The sequence below is a fragment of the Myotis nattereri genome, assembly GCF_964212035.1.
Source record: "Myotis nattereri genome assembly, chromosome: 11".
Classification (NCBI taxonomy): Eukaryota; Metazoa; Chordata; class Mammalia; order Chiroptera; family Vespertilionidae; genus Myotis; species Myotis nattereri.
In genome coordinates, this window is record NC_138086.1 from 64,091,782 (window position 1) to 64,110,892 (window position 19,111).

At 51.7% G+C, this 19,111-nt stretch overlaps 1 protein-coding gene across 1 annotated transcript in view; it reads left to right on the plus strand.

Annotated features, from left to right (window-relative positions):
- Positions 1-18,856, plus strand: part of WIPF3 (WAS/WASL interacting protein family member 3) — a 59,005-nt gene extending 40,149 nt beyond the window's left edge. The window contains exons 3-9 of the mRNA XM_081101886.1: positions 1,629-1,761; positions 3,740-3,871; positions 9,312-10,088; positions 11,803-11,958; positions 12,952-13,053; positions 17,692-17,768; positions 18,664-18,856. Of these exons, the coding sequence (XP_080958012.1) occupies positions 1,629-1,761; positions 3,740-3,871; positions 9,312-10,088; positions 11,803-11,958; positions 12,952-13,053; positions 17,692-17,768; positions 18,664-18,687 (1,401 nt within the window). The 3' untranslated portion in view covers positions 18,688-18,856. The remainder of the gene's footprint in view (positions 1-1,628; positions 1,762-3,739; positions 3,872-9,311; positions 10,089-11,802; positions 11,959-12,951; positions 13,054-17,691; positions 17,769-18,663) is intronic.
- Positions 18,857-19,111: the final 255 nt, after the last annotated feature.

The window sequence follows — 19,111 nt, forward strand, 5'->3', positions numbered from 1 at the left end:
TCGGCCATATGCTGCATGATGTAGTGGCCAAACTCCGTGCATGTATGTCCTAACTCCCTGTACATGTGTATCATAATCCTAGTTCAGTGGTTCTCAGCCTTCCTAATGCCGCGACCCTTTAATACAGTTCCTCATGTTGTGGTGACCCCCAACCATAAAATTATTTTCGTTGCTACTTCATAACTGTAATTTTGCTACTGTTATGAATCGTCATGTAAATATCTGATATGCAGGATGTATTTTCATTGTTACAAATTGAACATAATTAAAGCATAGTGATTAATCACAAAAACAATCTCAATCACTCTTTACTGGGTGAATGAATGAATAGTGAATGATGAGTAAATGAATGAAGTAGACCTAGGACAGCGGTTCTCAACCTGTGGGTCACGACCCCTTTGGGGGTCGAACGACCCTTTCACAGGGGTTGCCTAAGACCATCGGAAAACACATATATAATGGTTTACCAGCTCTCGGGTCACGTGGTACAAACCCTCCAACTTCGGAGGATCCTCCTGGCTGTGTCTTCCAATGCAGCCCCACCCCCACCCCCTTATTTGCCACCAACCTACGTGTGTAGTTTCTGGTGCCCCCTGGTTCTGATAGCCCATGGAGACCCCTGCCGTGTCAGCTTGAGCTGCATTGGAAGTGAAACCGTTGGACCTCAGGGCTACTTGCAGAGTTAGGATAAAGGTTATTCTCACACACGTATTTATGAAGCAAGTGAGCAGTCAGTGAGACACTTATCCCAGTGATGGCACATGCCCTGGATGGCAAGTACAAAGCACATGGCCTGGGGGATTTAGCAGATCTGGGTTTGAGCCCAGCCCTGTGGCCTTGAACAGACAAGTTCATCGTCTCAGTTTTCTCATCTGTACAATGAAGGCAGGCTCACGGGACACTCACGGGTTTTATGAGGCTTAGAGTGACGCACCCAGGCACCTTCCTGAAATCCCCTGCCCTCCCTTCCTCCCCAGTTGTATGACCCCTCTGGGTCCCAGTTCTCCCCTTTGCTGCGTGCTCACATGAAGGTCGTCATCCTTCCCTCAAAACCAGCTCCTTAAGGCCAAACCTGCTTCCATTGTGAGACATGACGGGCCACCCACAGCAGGCAGCATGAGTACCAGGGGACTGCGCGCTACTTCGTGCCACTCAGGAGAATAGCCCAGGCAAGACAGGGCCACAGGACCGGCTCCGTCATCAGGCTGGGGTCAGCAAGGGCGTGGCCCAGCGGGGACCTGGGACTCGGGGCAGGGTGATCACTCAAAATCCGGCAGCCTGGGTCAGGAGCGCCCGGACTGAATGAAACCCGGGCCCGCATGCGGCCTTAACTCTGAGGAGGGAGGGGGTCTGTGACTTAGGCTTCCTTGAGTCGTGCAGGAGTGTGAGCATAAGGAAGAGTCCATTCTAGGTCCCCAGGGAGAGGGGTGTGAGCAGCAGGAGCTAAGTGTCCACCGGGTCTTGGGCGTAAACGCCTAGAGATCAAGGTGAGATGGCCTTAGGAACGGTGCGGGCAGGGCACGCAGGTGAGGTGGACGATGGAGGTAAACCTGACAGCAGACAGGACTTTGGGCTTCTCTGCACATGTTCTGTGTGATTATAACCGCATCCCTCTTACTCCCTTACAGGCGAGTACAGAAGCTTCCAGCTTGAGAAAGGCCGATCCCAAAGGTCGAAGTGCACTGTTGGCTGATATCCAGCAAGGAACTCGCCTTCGGAAAGTCACACAGATCAATGACCGCAGTGCCCCGCAAATCGAAAGTAAGTGCGCACTGGGCCAGGACCGCCCTGAGCCGAGGGAGCATGGGAGCTCAGCCAGACACGCCCCCCCCCCCCCCCCCCCCCGGTCGCTCGGGGCAGGGGCCACATCTGTTACCGGGACAGCATCGGGCCCTCTCAGACCTGCTCAGTGTGCAGGCCACGCGGCCGAGCATCAGAGCGTCCCTCCAGGGGTGCTGGCAGTTTGTAGGGCGTCCTCAGTTACCATCACTCTTCAAGTGCTTAAAAATATCACAGTCATTATAAAATACACGGTCTATAGCATTCACCATTTTAACCATTGAAAGTCTTCAGTTCAGTGGCATTTAAACATTCACAGTGTGGTTGCAGCCATCACCTTCTTCTAATTCCAGAACATTCCATCACCCCAAAAGGAAACCCCGTATCCATTAGCAGTCCCTCCCTAGTCCCCTCATCCCCCAGTCCCTGGCAACCACTAAGTCTGCTTTCTGCCTCTATGGATGCTTTCATTGAGCAGCATGTTTTCAAGGTCCATCCATGTAGCAGGAACCAGTCCTTCATTCCTTTTTATTAACTAATATTTCATTTTAGGATTTAACACTTTGTGTTTCTCCATTGTGAGGTAACATTTAAACTTCATTGTGTCAAAATAGTCCTCAAACTCAATGAGAAGAAACATAAAGTCTCAACATTAAAGAGTGCAAAGTTTCTTTTTTGCACAAGGAAAAAGATGTATTCAGAATTCTCTCACAGGCTCAAAGGACTGCAGCTTTCTATGTCTTCAGGTGAACGGAGCCCTGGTCTCGGGTCAGGTGACTTCTGATTCTGCTACCGGGCCAGCCAGGGGACCTCTTCGGGACTCAGTGTGCTCACCTGCAAAAGGGGAGAGATAATAATACCTGCTCTTTTTTGTGTGTGTCAAGATAGTGGAAGGTTGAAATAATATATGCGGAACTGTTTATCAATGCCAGGTATTATTATGTCTTCACACATTTTTCAATGGTGAGCATGATGTCAATTCTCAAAGATAGTCCTAAAAATATAATTGTATCTAGTATCTGTAATTATATATGTTAATACACAAGGATACACAAATTAAGAAATCTTTCCAGCAATTACAATAAAAATTAGTTTCTGGCGAGACCCACTAACTAACTGGTTAAGCCCAATGAACAGAGAAGTCCATTTTGTAGGAACACTCACTTCCTAATCATTGCGATGAGCAGGTAATAGGTGGTCCCGGTATTTAGAATAATCTGGCCATGTTCGTCCACCAATGGGCGCTGTGCCTTAATTTCTCCACAGTAGCACATTAGCTTTAGGTCACCACGGTTTTCTGCCAGGAATCCTTGTCTAGCTGAATGTCTTCTCATCTTAAGTAGATGGTATCACACGCGTCCGGAAGGCTGGAAGTAGTGACGCCTCTCCTTCGGGCTCATTAGCCTTCTCTTCTGTAGACGTTAAGGTGTAGGGATGGGTGCGAGGCTGGGCAGGGAGAGCTCAGCAAAGGAAAATGCTGAAGCACAAGTCAATGCGTGACTTCACTTCCTGCCTGCAGTTCGGGAAGTTACAATTAAGACCTGCATTAAATCTGCAGATTCTCTCTGCCTCGTCCTCCCACCACCACAGTCATGTTGAAAACAGGACCAGCCCTGCACCGATGATGTTTGGGTTTTCTCATTTGAAAGGCGCCGCCGGTTCTTCCGTTGCCATCTACTAACTGGTAGTGGATAGGCCCCTGGGTTTGGTTACTTTCCAGAATCATCAGCCACCGATGGCTGGTCCTTTGGTAGACCCAGCGAGGGCAGCACACAGGCCTGGCACCAGTCTGCAGGGCATCGAGGCAGAGGGTGTTTGGGAAAGATGCCGTCAGAAGGGTAACACGGCAGGTGAGCGGACGGGAAGGCTGTCCCAGGCAGGGTCCGACCCCGGCCCAGGTGAGAATTGGCGGCTTCGCTCTGCTCCCAGGTCCTCATCTACTGGCCTCTTCTCTCTAAAGGTTCTAAAGGAGCCAACAAAGAAGGAGGAGGTTCTGCAAACTCTCGAGGAGGGAGCACGCCGCCAGCCCTGGGAGATCTGTTTGCTGGCGGCTTCCCTGTGTTGCGACCGGCAGGCCAGCGGGATGCAGCAGGTAAGGAGGAATCGGCCTGGCTCTCTTTCGACCTTCATCTCCTTCACCTGTAGACCCACCTGGGCCACGCTTCACATGCCAGGAAGTGACATGTCTTCAGTGAAGAGCTGTGTGGTAGGAGATCATGCATTTGGGAGCCCAAGCACCAGAAGTTTCCCAGGCACAGAATTGTGCTCGAGGGATCTTTTAAATCATCCTTCTGTTTAAATCCTCCCCTTGTAATAAATGAAGAATGACTGGCCATAGTGCACAGTGTTTAGTGATGGTGTGATCGTGGCCCAGACTGCAAAGTACAGCAGAAGGTGTAAGTCACATTAGTGGCATTGCTGTGCCCTCACTGACAATGAATGAGTCATAAGGGTCTCAGCCATTGTGGCAGTTAGGTATTGCTGTGTAACAAAATGCCCTAAAACGTAGGGGCTTTTGACAACCATTTATTTAGCTTATAATGCTTGAGTTGGCAATGTAGGGTGGTCTCAGCTGGGCCCCCTGTAGTATCTAGTATCTACAGGTTGGGTAGATGTGTCTGCTCACCTTCTCTCTCATATCTTTGGTGCCTGACTGAGCCATATGGTCCCTCACTATGTGGCAGACTGTTCGGAGTTTGTTTTCATAGTGGTGGCAAGTTTCCAACAGAAAGGACAGAAGTATATAAAGTCTCTTGAGGCTTAGATTTGGAATTGGCATAGTATTGCTCATATTACATCCTCATTTCCAAAGCAAGTCACAAGGCCGGGCAGAGACAAGGGTGGGAAAAGAGACTTCATCTCTTGGTGAGAGGAGGGGTAAGATCACATTTAAAGGTTTTACAACCAGGAACAAGTGGCTAATCAAGGCCATTTTTGCAAGCAGTCTACCACAGTCATTTGTGTTGGAGTACGAGTCATGTTTTAAACAAATATTGCATTAGAACCCCTATGTTCATAGCAGCACAATTCACCATAGCTAAGATTTGGAAACAACCCAAGTGCCCATCAGCAGATGAGGGGATTAAAAAACAGTGGTACATCTACACAATGGAATACTACGCCGCTATTAAAAAGAAGGAACTTTTACTATTTGCAATAGCATGGATGGAACTGGAGAGCATTATGCTAAGCAAAATAAGCCAGTCAGAGAAAGATAAATATCACATGATCTCACTCATATTTGGGTTATAATGACCAACATAAATTGATGAACAGAAGTAGATCCAGAGATAAATGGCGGGGGGGAGGGGTTTAGAGTTTAACCAAAGGACTTGTGTGCATGCATATTAGCATAACCAATAGTCACAGACACTGGGGCAGTGAGGGCTTGCCCTCTGCGGTGGGGTCAGTTGGGGAAAAGGAGACATATATAAAACTTTAGAAAATAAAAAAAGAAGAAAAAAATATATTGCATTAGAATTAGGAAATATATATTGTGTGCAAAAAAAGTGGATTTCTTTTTTTGATTTTTAAATAAACTCAATGAATTTCAATAATCCAGGGAATATCAAGCCCCCAAAATTCCTGGTATAGAATCTTCTGCCGTGTGACTTTGCTCACTTTTATGGGCTCCGTGGCTGTTTGACATAGGGATGCATTTGTTGCCGTCACCTATTGGTAAAGTCCAGCACAGACAAACTCTGTAGGATGCTTTGAAATCCAACTTGAACCTTCTCAGAGGCCATTTCATTTCATCATTTTTGCTGAGGGTTTGTCAGACAAGAAAGCCCCAAGGTCCTCCTCCTGAGACCTGGCATTCTTCTACGTCACATTTTTTCAAACTTCCTTCACGTTGTCAAAGAAATATCGTTCAGGATATAAAAATCCCACTAGTTCCTCTTCTCAGAAATAACCCCAGTCAGGTGATAACAGGGATTAAACTAAGGAAGCCAACAGTCTCCAATAGGACACACATGTCAGGTGTTTGAGCCACTCTGTGAAGTGGAGCATTCGTCTCTTTAGAGGAGATCGAAATCCATGATGATGGGACTAAGAATGCTTGTAATAGGAGGGAAGATCAATAGGTAGGTGCGTGGGCTTAGTGCCATGTCAGGGTGAGGTACCATGGCTCTTCTCTCTCAGAACTCTCCCATCGGCCCCCTGTCATTCAGAGAAAAGGACTTTGACCTTTGCTATCTCTCTGGTCTTCTTGCTTACCACTCTCGCTGGCTCAAGCCCTGCACTCCAGCCACACCCTGCCCTCCTTGCTGTTCTTGCGCAAACCAGGCATATTGCTGCCACAGGGCCCTTGCACTAACTGCTCCCTTGGCCTGAAACACTCCTCCTCAGGTGTCCACATGGCTCACTATCTCCTTTCCTTCAGATCTCTGCTCAAGTGGCATCTGATCAACCTACCAGTGCGGCTCCACTCATCATCCATATAAAATTAGTCCCACCCTGTCATTCTGTATCTCCTCTATCTTGACTTATTTTTCTTATAATAGGTCCACCATTGGACCTATTATCATTTACTGGTTTATTTTGTGTCTGCTCTCTCTAAATGTATTCTCCATGAAGACAGGAACTGTGATTTGTTCACCCCTTAAAAATGCCTGGCACATAGTACGTGCTCAGTAAATATTTGTTGAGTGAAATGTGTGCCTGGGCGGCATGGTTGCTCGGAGCCATTAGGCCCAGAGAGCACAGTGTCTAGTACTCACAATACTTTTAGGGGCCCGTGAAAACATTTGAATTTCTTTTAAAGTCGAATGTGTAATGAGACTTCCGTGCAATCCAAGGTTTTTTGGAAATGTGTGCACATTGAAAGAAGATGACTGACTTCATCTTCTGTTAGCCCCCCCGGGCTCTGAACGCTAATTCCTCTCCTGTCAGCGCAGCCTCCTGTGTGCGCTCCGGCTGGCCTTCCCCGCCCGACTCATGGTCTCCTCCTGTGTTTCTGTTTGGGTTTCTAGGGCTAGCGCTTATGCTAAGCTGGTAAGTCTCCTCCCTCCCTTCCCTTGGCACTCACTGCCGAGCTCTCTGCTGGCCCAGTGCCCGGCTGCTTTCGTCGCCTGCACTCACGCCATCAGCTCCTCTCTCTCCTGTCGGTCTCACCTTAAGCGCACGCTGCCAGCTCTGCGCGCGTTCCCAGAGTGGGCATGAAACAAGCCAAAGGAGGGCCAGTGCCCTCCTCGCTTCTGCGGCTCATGCTGCGATAAAAATGGGCTTGCCCGTTTCTCACTGGTCTGGCTGCGTCGTAAGCAGAGGCTCCTGCACTTTGAACTGATTCACTTTACAGGGTTTTGAATCTGGGAGACATGGTGTCCCAGCCACTTAGAAAGTTTGGGTGGGTCATTCCGGGGCTGATCCTGTTCCTCACCTTTGTTATCCCTTCATAGTTCACGCAGCGACGGGGCATAGGGAGGCCTTGCCTTGTTTAGGGAGCTGCCTGGGCTCTCCCCCTTCCTCTCTGTGGACTAAGGAAGCGGGTTTGAGAAGTCAGAGGCAGGAATCCCTGAGCCTGGCGGCTGCCCTTGAGCTCACATAGAATGTTGGATATCCAGTAGGTCGAAGGCCACTGGGGGCTTTCCCTCCCCTCATGTTCAGCCAAGCTGCTTGCCTTAGACGCCCAGGGGATCGAGTCAGCCAGGGTGGGCACATCCAAGCAAAGGCAGCTCTTCCAGAACCCCTCACAGGAAATCCTCAACAGGAATAATAACTCCACTGCCCCGCCTCCAGGCAGCCCTTCCACCCCCGAGACCTGTAATGAGTAGTGCTGTCCGGGTGGCTGTCACATCATAGCCCAGCCGTGGGCAAACTACGGCCCACGGGCCAGATCCAGCCCGTTTGAAATGAATAAAACTAAAAAAAAAAGACCGTACCCTTTTATGTAATGATGTTTACTTTGAATTTATATTAGTTCACACAAACACTCCATCCATGCTTTTGTTCCGGCCCTCCGGTCCAGTTTAAGAACCCATTGTGGCCCTCGAGTCAAAAAGTTTGCCCACCCCTGTCATAGCCTGACACCGCAGCCCTGCCCACTTAGCCTCAGCCGAGTCAGCTGGACCACACTTTGCTCTGATGGCCTGGCTTTTGGCATCCGTACGCTGGGGTGTAGGGTGTGGCACCTGGTTGGGAAAACACACGGAGACTCATCGACGGACAGGCTCAGAGCCACCAGTAGAGGCTGGGGTAGGAATCCGATGGGGAAGCTGTGTTTCCAGGTCTGCAGCCCCGGGAGGTTGGAGGTGTGGGAGCACGCATGCTTTCAAGGGCTTTCCGCACGTTTTCTTGGGGATTGTAAACAGCAGAGTGCTGAGACTGGGAAAAAAGCATCCCCCAGAATTCCTCTTAGTGAGAGCTCTGTATTTGTTGGGAAGAAATACTTCTACTGCCTCCTAAATGGGAGCATCAGTGATTACAAAACTTCTGTACGATAAACAGAAGGACAGAGGGACAGAACTACCTTGGTGACGCAAGGGTGTGCGGCGTGGCAAGGCCACTCCCGGGAGCACCCTCCTCACCTGGCCTCCGGGAAGCCCACCCAACACAGTGCTGACTGTAGGCCATGTGGTGTTGAACCCACCAGGGTCTGGGCTTCCCGTTGGGGTCGATGTGGTGGAGGCTCCATGGGGTGAGGAAGCCAGGAGACCAGGAGGCAGCGAGCCCCTTAGAGATGGGCACACGTCTTTGGGGAAGGGAGCTTGCCACTCCCAGAGGCCAGCAGATGGGGAGGTTCAAAGTCATTGCACCTGGATCCCCAAGGACCTGGATCTTCCCACTGGCTTTGGACTTAACCTTATACAGTGATGGCAAACCTATGACACGCGTGTCAGAGGTGGCACACAAACTCATTTTTTTGGTTGGTTTTTCTTTGTTAAATGGCATTTAAGTGGCATATAAATCTTTGTTTTACTATGGTTGCAAATATCAAAAAATTTCTGTATGTGACACGGCACCAGAGTTAAGTTAGGGTTTTTCAAAATGCTGACACGCCGAGCTCAAAAGGTTCGCCATCACTGACCTTATATATTCAGGGAAGCAGGAAGCTTCTGCTCTCGATGCAAAATCCTTGTTCACAAATGCGGGGGGCGAGGAACACCCCCTAACCAGGAGAGTCTGGTTGACACCCGAGGACCTAAACTAGGACCGATGGGCTGATGGACCCAGTGGGCGAGAGTGACTGAGTGTGAGGGGACCTTGAGGTGAGGAGGGCGGAGGAGCTGGAGCAGTCCTGTGCCTGGGCTGGGGGCCTGGCAGATGCGGGCCTGGTGGAGGCAGTAGGAAGGCTGGTGGCTGAGCTGGGCTCGTCTCCGAGGAGGACAGCACCGTGATGCTGGCCAGGACCCTGCGGCTGGTCAGCGGGCCTCTTGGGTGACGGCTGCTGCCCCTGAGGCCTCTCGATGGACATGCAGGGAGAATGCGATTCACCGACATCATGCCTGAGAGCGCTGGGCATTGCTGCCCTCACACTTGGGGTTCCTCTTTCCTCCCTCGCTGAGCTAATGTGGAACTTGTTTCACTTTCAGGTGGCAAGACAGGGCAGGCCCCTGGCTCCCGAGCGCCTTCTCCCCGGCTTCCCACCAAAACTATCAGCGGGCCGCTCAACGCCCCAGCGTCTCCCAGGCTAGGCACTGCCTCGGAGGCCAGGACGGCCCCTCCTCGCCCCAGCGTGCCTGCCCCACCTCCTCCCACCTCGCCCCCACCGCCCCCACCGCTACCCCCGCCCCTGCCCCCTTCCTCCCCCATCAAAGCTCCGTTGGTGTCCCCACCTGGCTCACAGACCAAAGGGAATGTCCTGGTAGTTGCACCCGCTCTGCCCTCTGCACCGCCCACTGCCCCTCCGCCTCCCCCTCCGCCTCCGCCTCCGCCCCCTCCCCCAACGCCACCCCCTCTTCCCCAGACCTCTGTTCTCAGTGACAAGACAGTGAAGCCGCAGCTAGCCCCCTTGCACTTCTCGCCCATCCCACCCCCGCTCCCTCTCCTTCCACCCTGTGGGTACCCAGGGCTCCATGCGGATGCTGCTAGCCCCACCCAAGATGCCCGGGAGCCTCCCGCCCCACCACCTCCCCCGCCGCCCCCTCCACCACCACTCCCCCTTTACGCCTCCTGCACCCCGAGGTCCTTGGTGCCATCGCCCCCTATGCCAGGCACTAACAACAGCAGCGAGGCCCCACCCCCTCTGCCCCCCAAGTCCCCCAGCTTCCAGGCGCAGCCCCCGAAGCCCAGCGTGCAGGCCTTACCCGCCCCGCCTGCCCCACCTGGACAGCCCTTCCTGCAGAAGAAGAGGCCGGGCCGAGGCCCAGGTGAGCGCCCCTGTCCGGGTCCAGGGTGGCCAGACGGGAGGGTCACCAGACAGTGCTGGCAGTCGGGGAGGTGCCAGGGCCACAGCCAGAGACCTGCTCCTGTGAGCCTCTTGGGACTACCTTGTGATGCCTTACGCTGGCCTTTTGGTTTAGAACAGACCCCTTCAGTGCCGCTGTGGAGCGTAATAAAGCCTGGCTGTGGGACTTTAGCTGCGGTGTTCGTGTTAGAGGCAGGAAATCAAGGCTGAGGGCGGCTGGGAGACCTGTCCACGGTGATGCAGATCACAGGCCAGGGAATCTGGCCTAGATCCCCTCGCCTTTCCTAGCTGTGTGACCCTGGACAGTCACAGCCTCTCCGTGCTTCTCCTTCTCCCCTGTGAAGAGGGGATAGCAGTAGCGCCCCCTCAGGCAGTTGTTGGAACAGGCCCGACAGCAGGGAGATCTAGAGGGGGGTATTTATTCTTCCCATCACGTCCAGTCCCCAGACCTCCTCCCTGGGGCGGAGGGGCTGTGGTGCATTTGCTTCAGAACCAGCTTCCTGTTCAATTTTTCCTGAGTTATTTCAGCCTGGCTCCCAGCCAGCAGGTCACCGGCCCTCAGGAGGTTGGATCAGTGTTCTGCCTCTTTTTTTTTTTGGCAGGTTCTCCTGCTGACTCAAGGAAATGGAGGGTCTGTATTTCAGCCAAATATCAAAAGTAATTCCTTTAGCTCCCCGGTAGCAGTGATTTGCGATTGAGCACACACACCTGCCCCATGACTGATGTCCGTGTAGCGCAACGGCTTCGGTCACTCTTGGTGGCTGTCTGAATGGGAAGCGCTCACACACATCCACACGCACACATGCAAACACACTCATAAATACCCCAATGTTATATTTACAAACACCCACACATGCACCCAACACACACCCACACGTATACACGTGTTCCTTGATCTTTCAGAAAATTCTTTGATGCGTGAAATTTCTTAAATGTATTTATTTGCATTAAAAATAACAAAAGCTCATCGTAGAGCAAATAGGAAGAAATTTAAATCACCTACCGAATAATAACATCACCCAGAAGTAAAAACGGTCATATTTGGATGTGTGTTACTTCTTTTTTTCTGAATGTACCTATGTATTTGCATAGTTAATACCATTTTGTGTATAATATTTTCTATTCTGTTTTATCTATTATTTTAAAAGCAATTTGTCCAATCTTTAAAACTTATTTATAAGCATATTAACATGATAATCAGAGCATACCCTATTCTCAGTGTTAGATGTTAAAGTTGATTCCCTTTTTGGTTATTGTGAATAATACTGCAGGAAATACTTTTCTAGCAGTGGTTCCCCTTTTGGGGCTGTGCCATCTGAAGAGGAGGATGGTCATTGTCATTAAGATTATTGCAGCAGCTAACCTTTATTGAGCCCTTACTACATGCAACTTCCTTCACTCAACAACTCTAGCAGGTGTGTGTGTGTGTGTGTGTGTGTGTGTGTGCGCGCGCGCGCGCGCGCGCTATTATTATTCCCATTGGACAGAGGAGAAACCTGAGGCACAAAGAGGTTGTGTTATTATCCCAGTGGGAGAACTGGGATTCAGTCCAAGCAGGTTGGCTCCAGAGGCAGCCTTTTTCCTCACCATTTCATCTTACATCCGCAGGTCTCAATACCTCACCCCTCACAGCATTCACTCTAGTATCTGAATACTCAAATCATCTTCTCTGTCAGGTACCAGTGGGGGGAAGCTGAACCCACCCCCAGCGCCCCCTGCGCGATCCCCCACCACAGAGCTCTCCAGCAGGAGCCAGCAGGGCCCAGGCTGGACCCCGACACCACAGCCGGGAGGTCAGCTGCGGAACGGAGGCCTGCACATGCACATCATTGGTAAGCGGGGCCGTGGGCTGCCGTGCAGCTGCCGGGGAGGGCGTGGTTCCCTGTCCCAGGAGGAAGCCCGCCCGCCAGGGTGTGTGCTTTGCAAGAACAGGGTGCTCACTGTAGCATAGAACAGCCCACAGGTTGTGTTAAATACAGGGTTTCCCTGGAGACTTTCTGGAGGGTTCCAGAACCCACTCTGAACCTTATGATTGAGTTTAAAGAGAGGGAAGAAAACAAACATCAAAGCTGTGTCTGTCTCCGTGGAGAAAGAAAGCCATGCATAAGGCTGAAAGGGTAGAGTGATTTGGATGAGGAGAATGAATGGACAGAAGGCCCAGCAGGCAGGGGGACAGTGAGGGCAAAAATATGGAGATAGGAAGGAAAGTCACATGGGGTCAGATGTGACCAAAAATCTTTGGATCCCTTTGTGGGTTGAGCTACTGTCAGACACAAAGCCTGGATCATAAAGCAGGGACTCAACCACTGACAAGGCTGCACCCCCGTCCCCTTGCCATCAAGGGCTCAGGACAGAGCCCGCTTGCTTTGGGGACCTGGGTCAGTCCGTATGGACACAGGCCATGCTCCATCTCACCAGCCAGGCTGGGACTCCTGTTCGGCCCACTCCTCCCCACCCAACCCCTCCCAGGAGCTCAGGGGGGCTTCAGGCCGTGGGGACTCTGCTGTCCCTGTACCTGCCACGTTCCCCACCTCTGACCCTGGCACCTGGAGAGCCCTGTGGCTCTTCGGCTCCCTTTAGAAGCTTCCTTAAGATGTTGGTGGGCGTCAGTTGGGGTGGGTGATGGGGAGAGTCCATTGATTTCATTTTTCCCGATTCCCCTTGCCCCAGCTAAACAGTAAAAATTGAGCAGTGGATGGAGGTCTGGGGGGAATAGCCCCGCCATTGAAACCCTAGCACTGGGCAGGCCAACCTGTGCGCCGGGAAATTTCCCGACTTGGGTCATCACAGCAACGGAGTAACCTTGCCGTTTCCCGCGTGTGCAGATGACTTCGAGTCTAAATTCACGTTCCATTCTGTGGAAGACTTTCCTCCTCCGGATGAGTACAAGCCCTGCCAGAAGATTTACCCCAGCAAGATCCCCCGAAGTAAGTACCGCCCTCATGTTGCCAGGACCCCTGGTTCTCCCTGACTCTCCAGCATCCGGTGCTTGGCGTGTGTTCACTGGCTACAGGCTGCCTCTCAGAGATTACTGAGGCCTCTCTCACTGTGCTGGACCGTGATTCAGTGCTGTCCATACGTCTGAAGTTCCAGAACACTTACCAGTCCCAGCTCCCAAGGCTTCACTTAGAGCAGGGCTTCTCAACCTTCTGGCCCTTTAAATACAGTTCCTCATGTTGTGACCCAACCATAAAATTATTTTCGTTGCTACTTCATAACTGTAATGTTGCTACTGTTATGAATCGTAATGTAAATATCTGATATGCAGGATGGTCTTAGGCGACCCCTGTGAAAGGGTCGTTCGACCGCCAAAGGGGTCGTGACCCACAGGTTGAGAACCACTGACTTAGAGGCTTTTACACAATACCAGAGTTAATCGTTTAATCATATTTGGGTGAATTCACCACTGATCCCTCCCCTCTCTGGGGCTTTTGACTGGGGAGCTAAACACCCCAAGGAAGATGGAATGCAGGAACTTGGCATTGGTAGCCTGGAAGAACCCTAAAAGCCCCCATTCTGACTGACAGTGAAAGGAGAGTGTTCTCAGGCCAACGGCTCTCAACCTTAGCTACACAACAGAATGACCTAGAGAACTTAAAAACCCTGAAGGCCAGGCTGCACTAGACCAGCCAAGTTAGAATTCCTAGGTAGGGCCAGGGTGTTGGCGATTTCGAAAGCTGCTCGTCGATTCTGATGTCCAGCTAAGGCTGACGGTCTCCCCCGGTGAGAGCTGCCGCCTTCTGGCTTCATCGTGTGGCCAGGCTCCGAGGGAGGCCTTCCCTCGGCTGAGCTGTTCAGCCCCAAGAGTGCAAGAGGGAGGGGCTGGCGTCCTGCCCCTCAGGCCCAAAGGCCAGGGAGGCAAGACTTTAGGAAGCAAAGCAAAGCAAGGTGGGGTGTTGACCGCACACCGATGCTGCTTCTTGGTCAAAACATCAGCCGATTTGTGTCTGGTGCTGAGCCAATCTGATTGGACAGGAGCTGGTAAGACGGGACAGAGTCAGCAACACGGGTGAGGGTGGGATGTGCTCCCCACCCACAAGCTGAGGAAGGCCCCCAGCCCCAGGCTTCCGTGGGCCAGCATGGAAAACTGTAAAATCATCAGAGTCCGGGCTTAGCCCAAGGCCAGGCATCCTTGAGTCTCTTTCACAAGGACCTTGGTGAGGCCCCTTCTCCAGGGTTCAGCTTCCCGCTAGTGCAGCTGTTCTGTTACACCCCAACTGCAACACACAAATGTGACCCCCTGGCCCCTGGAGGCGTTTCAGTGGCCGACCCCTAGGAAGCCAGAGGTCAGCAGACGTTTCTTCTGAAGGGTCAGAGGTGACATAATTGAGGTTCTGCAGGCCATATGGTCTCTGCCACTACTACTCGCTTCTGCCATTTCCATGTGAAAGCAACCATTGACAGTGTGTAAATGAATGGGCATGGCCGTGTTCCAATAATACTTTATTCACAAACACAGGTGCTGTCTGGATTTGATCTGCTGGCCATACTCTGCTGATCTCTGTCCCAAACCATTCCAGCAGGCAGGTTCTTAAAAGTCTCCTGTTACACAGCCTTGGCCAGTGTGCTACGGAGTCCTTCTACCTGCAGCTCAGGAAATGCTCCTGTGAGGTTTCTGTGCGTTGAGCCCATGGTGCCCAGTCTCATCTCTGAGAATAAAAAAAGCTCTGCCCACACACAGCTGGCCAGGAGGGCGCAGTTGGCAGTCTGTGCTGCGTTCCTCTCAACACAAATCAGTGCCCAGACCCAAACACGGGCTCCTGATACTTGGGGAGGTGCCGTTAGAAGGAACAAGAGGAGGAAAAACCTACTAAATGAGCTGACATCCTGCAGAGCAGAAATGGCATCTGTAATTAGCAGACATCGCCTTCTACACAATTCAATTAGCATGTCCCTGCCATCCCAGCGAGCCAGAGGGTAAGAACCTTGTTAATTATGTCAGTGTGAGTCTGCGAAGGGTCAGGCCTGTCCCATTACATTTCTCCTTACTGTTTCCTCCTGCTACCCCCTGGCCTGGCTCCCCAGGTTAGCGTTCTTCGAGGTCTGGGACACAGCGTTGGTTCTGCCGGATGAGTGTTTGCCAGCATTTCCTTCCCTTTTAAGGCTGAAGAATATCCTGCGGTTGGATGCTCCACATTCTCTTTTATCCGTTCATCCACCAGTGGACACTTGCCCTGCCTCTACCTCTCAGCACTTGTTAAAATGCTGCTGAACATGAGTATACGATTCTCTCTCTGAGACCCAGTGTTCATTCTTCGTGTGCATCCCCAGGAGTAGAATTGCTGGATCATAGGGGAAGTCTGCTTTTAATGTGGCGGGTGAGGGGAGCCCACCAGAGTGTTTTCCATTGTCCATTCCCATCGACAGTGCATACGGAGAGATGCAGAGCGTTCCTTTCTGTTGTGTGAGGAAAGCGATTCTCCTCTAGCTCCGCTGCTGTTAACAGTGGTGTTTAGGAAAACCAGGGAGCATGGCTGAGCGATGGAGGGGCCTGTAGTATTGCCCAGTGGTTCTCCCGGCGGGGGAGGGGGGGGGGCGGGGGGGGGGCGGCGGGAGACACCTGCCCCCAGAGGACCTGGTGCTGTCTGGAGACAGCTTTTGTTGTTGCAGATGGTCTGGGGCATAGAGGATGTGCAGCTGGCATCTGGGATCATGCTGAACAGCCCACAGCTCACAGGCAGGCCACACACCACCAACCAGCCCCAAATGAGCCACATTAAGAAACCCTGGCCTAGAGGAAGCCTTTTCGGTAGCCGACTGGAGTTTTTTAAACCTAGAACAGTCAGTTCAAGGTCAGACAGCCATGTGGAATTAGGGCTGTAAATCAGTGTCTTTTTACTTTTCATTTAGTTAAGAAACTGGCTAAAAATCTAGCACTCTCTCTGTCATTTACCTGAAAATATCTTTATTCAAAAACAAACGCAGTCCTAGCTGGTTTGGCTCAGTGGATAGAGCGTCGGCCTGCGGACCCAAGGGTCCTGGGTTTGATTCTGGTCAAGGGCATGTACCTTGGTTGCAGGCTCCTCCCTGGCCCGGGCCCTGGTCAGGGCACGTGCAGGAGGCAACCAATCGATGTGTTTCTCTCACATCGATATTTCTCCCTGTCTTTCCCTCTCTCTTCCCCTCTCTCTAAAAATCAATGGAAAATATCCTTGGGTGAAGATTCTAAAAAAAGAACAGGTGCACTCATTTATTTAAAAAGCACTTTAGTGGGAATTATAGAGCCCGTTGGATTCGGGGTGTGGCAGTTGCAGAGACCTCCTGTGAGAGAGTTCTCTGAGAAGACCGTGTCCTGCCTCAACAGGTTCCCAAGACCACATCTGGGTTCTTATAGAAAACTGAAAAGGTGTTCTTAGGAGATTAAAGCAAACCAGCTGGTCCAGGAAGAATCAATTCAGTCTGTGACACATACTTTTATGAATTTTAAAAATAGTTCTGGTCATTCTCCTTAGACAATTCCCAGCCTGCTTTTCCTCCCAGGGAGCACACACAGCAGCTGGCGTGTTCGGATGACTGCTATTCTTGGAATGCCACCCCAAATTCTCTGATCCTTTGTAAACATTCACACAGCTGCTATGACTCCTTCAGAGGAAGATTCCCGGACACTTCAGACTCCCGGACACTTTTCTTGAACGCGGGTTGTCATCAGGTTTTCAGTCTTAGAAATAATTTGCGATGGCTATTCCTGCTGCTCACGCTGCTCTGTGAGGAGCACCGCAGTGGGGGTGTCCGGAGGACGTGGGGAGGTGGTTCTTTAATTCTCGTCTGTGGCAGAAGCAGGACAGAGGGTCTTGTACCAAATGCAGCAGGAGAAGCGACTTCAGGACCACCGTTCGGAACACCTGACTCAGGACAAGTCCTCACAGGAACGTCAGGGAATGTGGATTAAAACTCAGCCACAAAAGTATATGAAAATAAATAAGTAAAACTCAGCCAGACCAGTGAGACGATATATATGCGTATATACGCCTGTACCTACACGGTAAATCCCAAATGGAAGAGTATCTGGAGGGATAAACACCAGACTCGGAGCAGCGGTGACTCCGGGATGGAAAATGGGGATTGGGTGGAGGGGTAGGCAGAGAGGGCCACTTCAGGTTGGTCTTCTTTCTCCTGTTACGTTCTGTATTTGAAGTCTCCACTATGAGAATATATATAACTTGTGTAATATTTCAACACAGGTGACTGACAACATGTACTTACCTTTGGCTCTTTTTCAAAGCAAGGCCAGTGCTGTGGGTGGCACGTTCGGGTGCTGGGGCTGGTGGGTGTCTGAGCTAAGATGCTCTCTGTCTAGACACTGAGACGACAGGCCTCCATGGCTTGTCCCCCCACCCCAGCACGCTGGATGTGGCCCGTGGATGCGCAGTCCGGGACCCAGAAGCAGTGTGGAAACACACAGTCTGGGGCCAGCAGCTGCAGGTCTCAGGTGGGCCGGCTCACATTGCTCTGGTTCCTTTGCTGCTACTGTCAGCGCTGTGAGCACCAGTCTAGCCCGCGTCTCTGTGCCGTGCACAGCCGGGCCCTGCGCCAGCAGATGGTGAGATTGTCCCTGTGCCTTTCAGGCCGTACACCTGGTCCCTGGCTCCACGCTGAGGCTGCTGGGCAGAGCTCCGATGACATCAAAGGCAGAAACTCTCAGGTAACGTGTCCCTCAGGTCCCTCGGAGACGGTGAGGATATGTCGTCTCCTAACGGCTTCACCCCTTTCCTCAGGGAGAGCCACGGGGTGTGCCTTTGTTTCCCGCTGGAATGACCTAAAGAGTGAGGGTGGGGGGTGGTCCCTGAAATCGCCACCACATAACCCCTGTGGACTCATCTGCAGTCACCATGTCTACTCCCCATTCATTCTGCCCTCCTATGTCAGCTCGAGCAGCCTGAGAGACTGTAACATTTATAAAACATAGTTCCATGTCCTCTCTCATACATAGAATACATGATTTCTTACCCTGGGAGGGGGGGGGGGGTTCTTTACTCATCAATATTATAATATTTTTAAACTTTTTTTATTGAGCATTTTTATTTGAAACTAGAGGCCCAGTGCACAAATTCGTGCATGGGTGGCGTCCGGCCAACCAGCCCTGATGGGAGCTGATCAGCTGTGGGAGGTTGGCCAGCTGGCCCTGCCCCTCCCTGATTGGGGTCGGGGGCCGATCCAGGCCCCTATCGGGCTGGTTGGCCACTGCACTGTGTATCATAGCAACCGGTCGTTCTGGTCTTTTCAGTCGCTTGGCTTTTATATATATAGATTTCTGGCTAAAGTCAGACTGTGTGAAACATAAAAGATGAAAAATGCTTGAGCCTATACATGTTATACGATGGCATTAGGCCCCGCCTGTCATGAACTACATGTCCCATTTCATCCCTTTCCACCTGCAACCCCGGGTAAAAATCAGCTCCTTGCGTATGAGGGGGCATCAGGGCCTGGCAGCCTTGCACAGAGAGAGCGCTTTGGTGCCCAGCCCTGGGAGGTGAGGGGTGGTCACCTGTGTGCAGCGTCTTCTAACCCCACCTGGTGATGCTGTCGTGTTTCCACAGTTAACTCTGAAGACGCTCCGGTGAGAAGACGGAGGAAGCCCACGTCCTGCGGGCTCCTGGGGCTCCCCCCTGCGGACAGGCATCCCAGGAGGCCATGTCTGACCTCACTGCACTCCAGTTGCAATGCAGTTGACATACAGGCTCTGCATGGAGCATTTATTTATTGTAAATACGTGGTTTGCACAGGCTTTAATCGGTATCATAGTCGACTTTTATTTTGTAAAAAAGCCACCCTCACCGTTTCTCCATTTTTTCAAAATGCATCTTGGCATTCACCTGCCGGTGCAGATGGAGCCCTCCTGCCCCACCGCACAGCGTCCGTCCCGTGACTGTAAAGACCATGCAGGCTGGCCCTTCCTGCATACGGACCCGCGTTTAGAAGATTCCTTGGTTTGCCAGGTGCCCCACAGTCACGGTATCCACGGTGACTTCCGATTGGCATGATTTT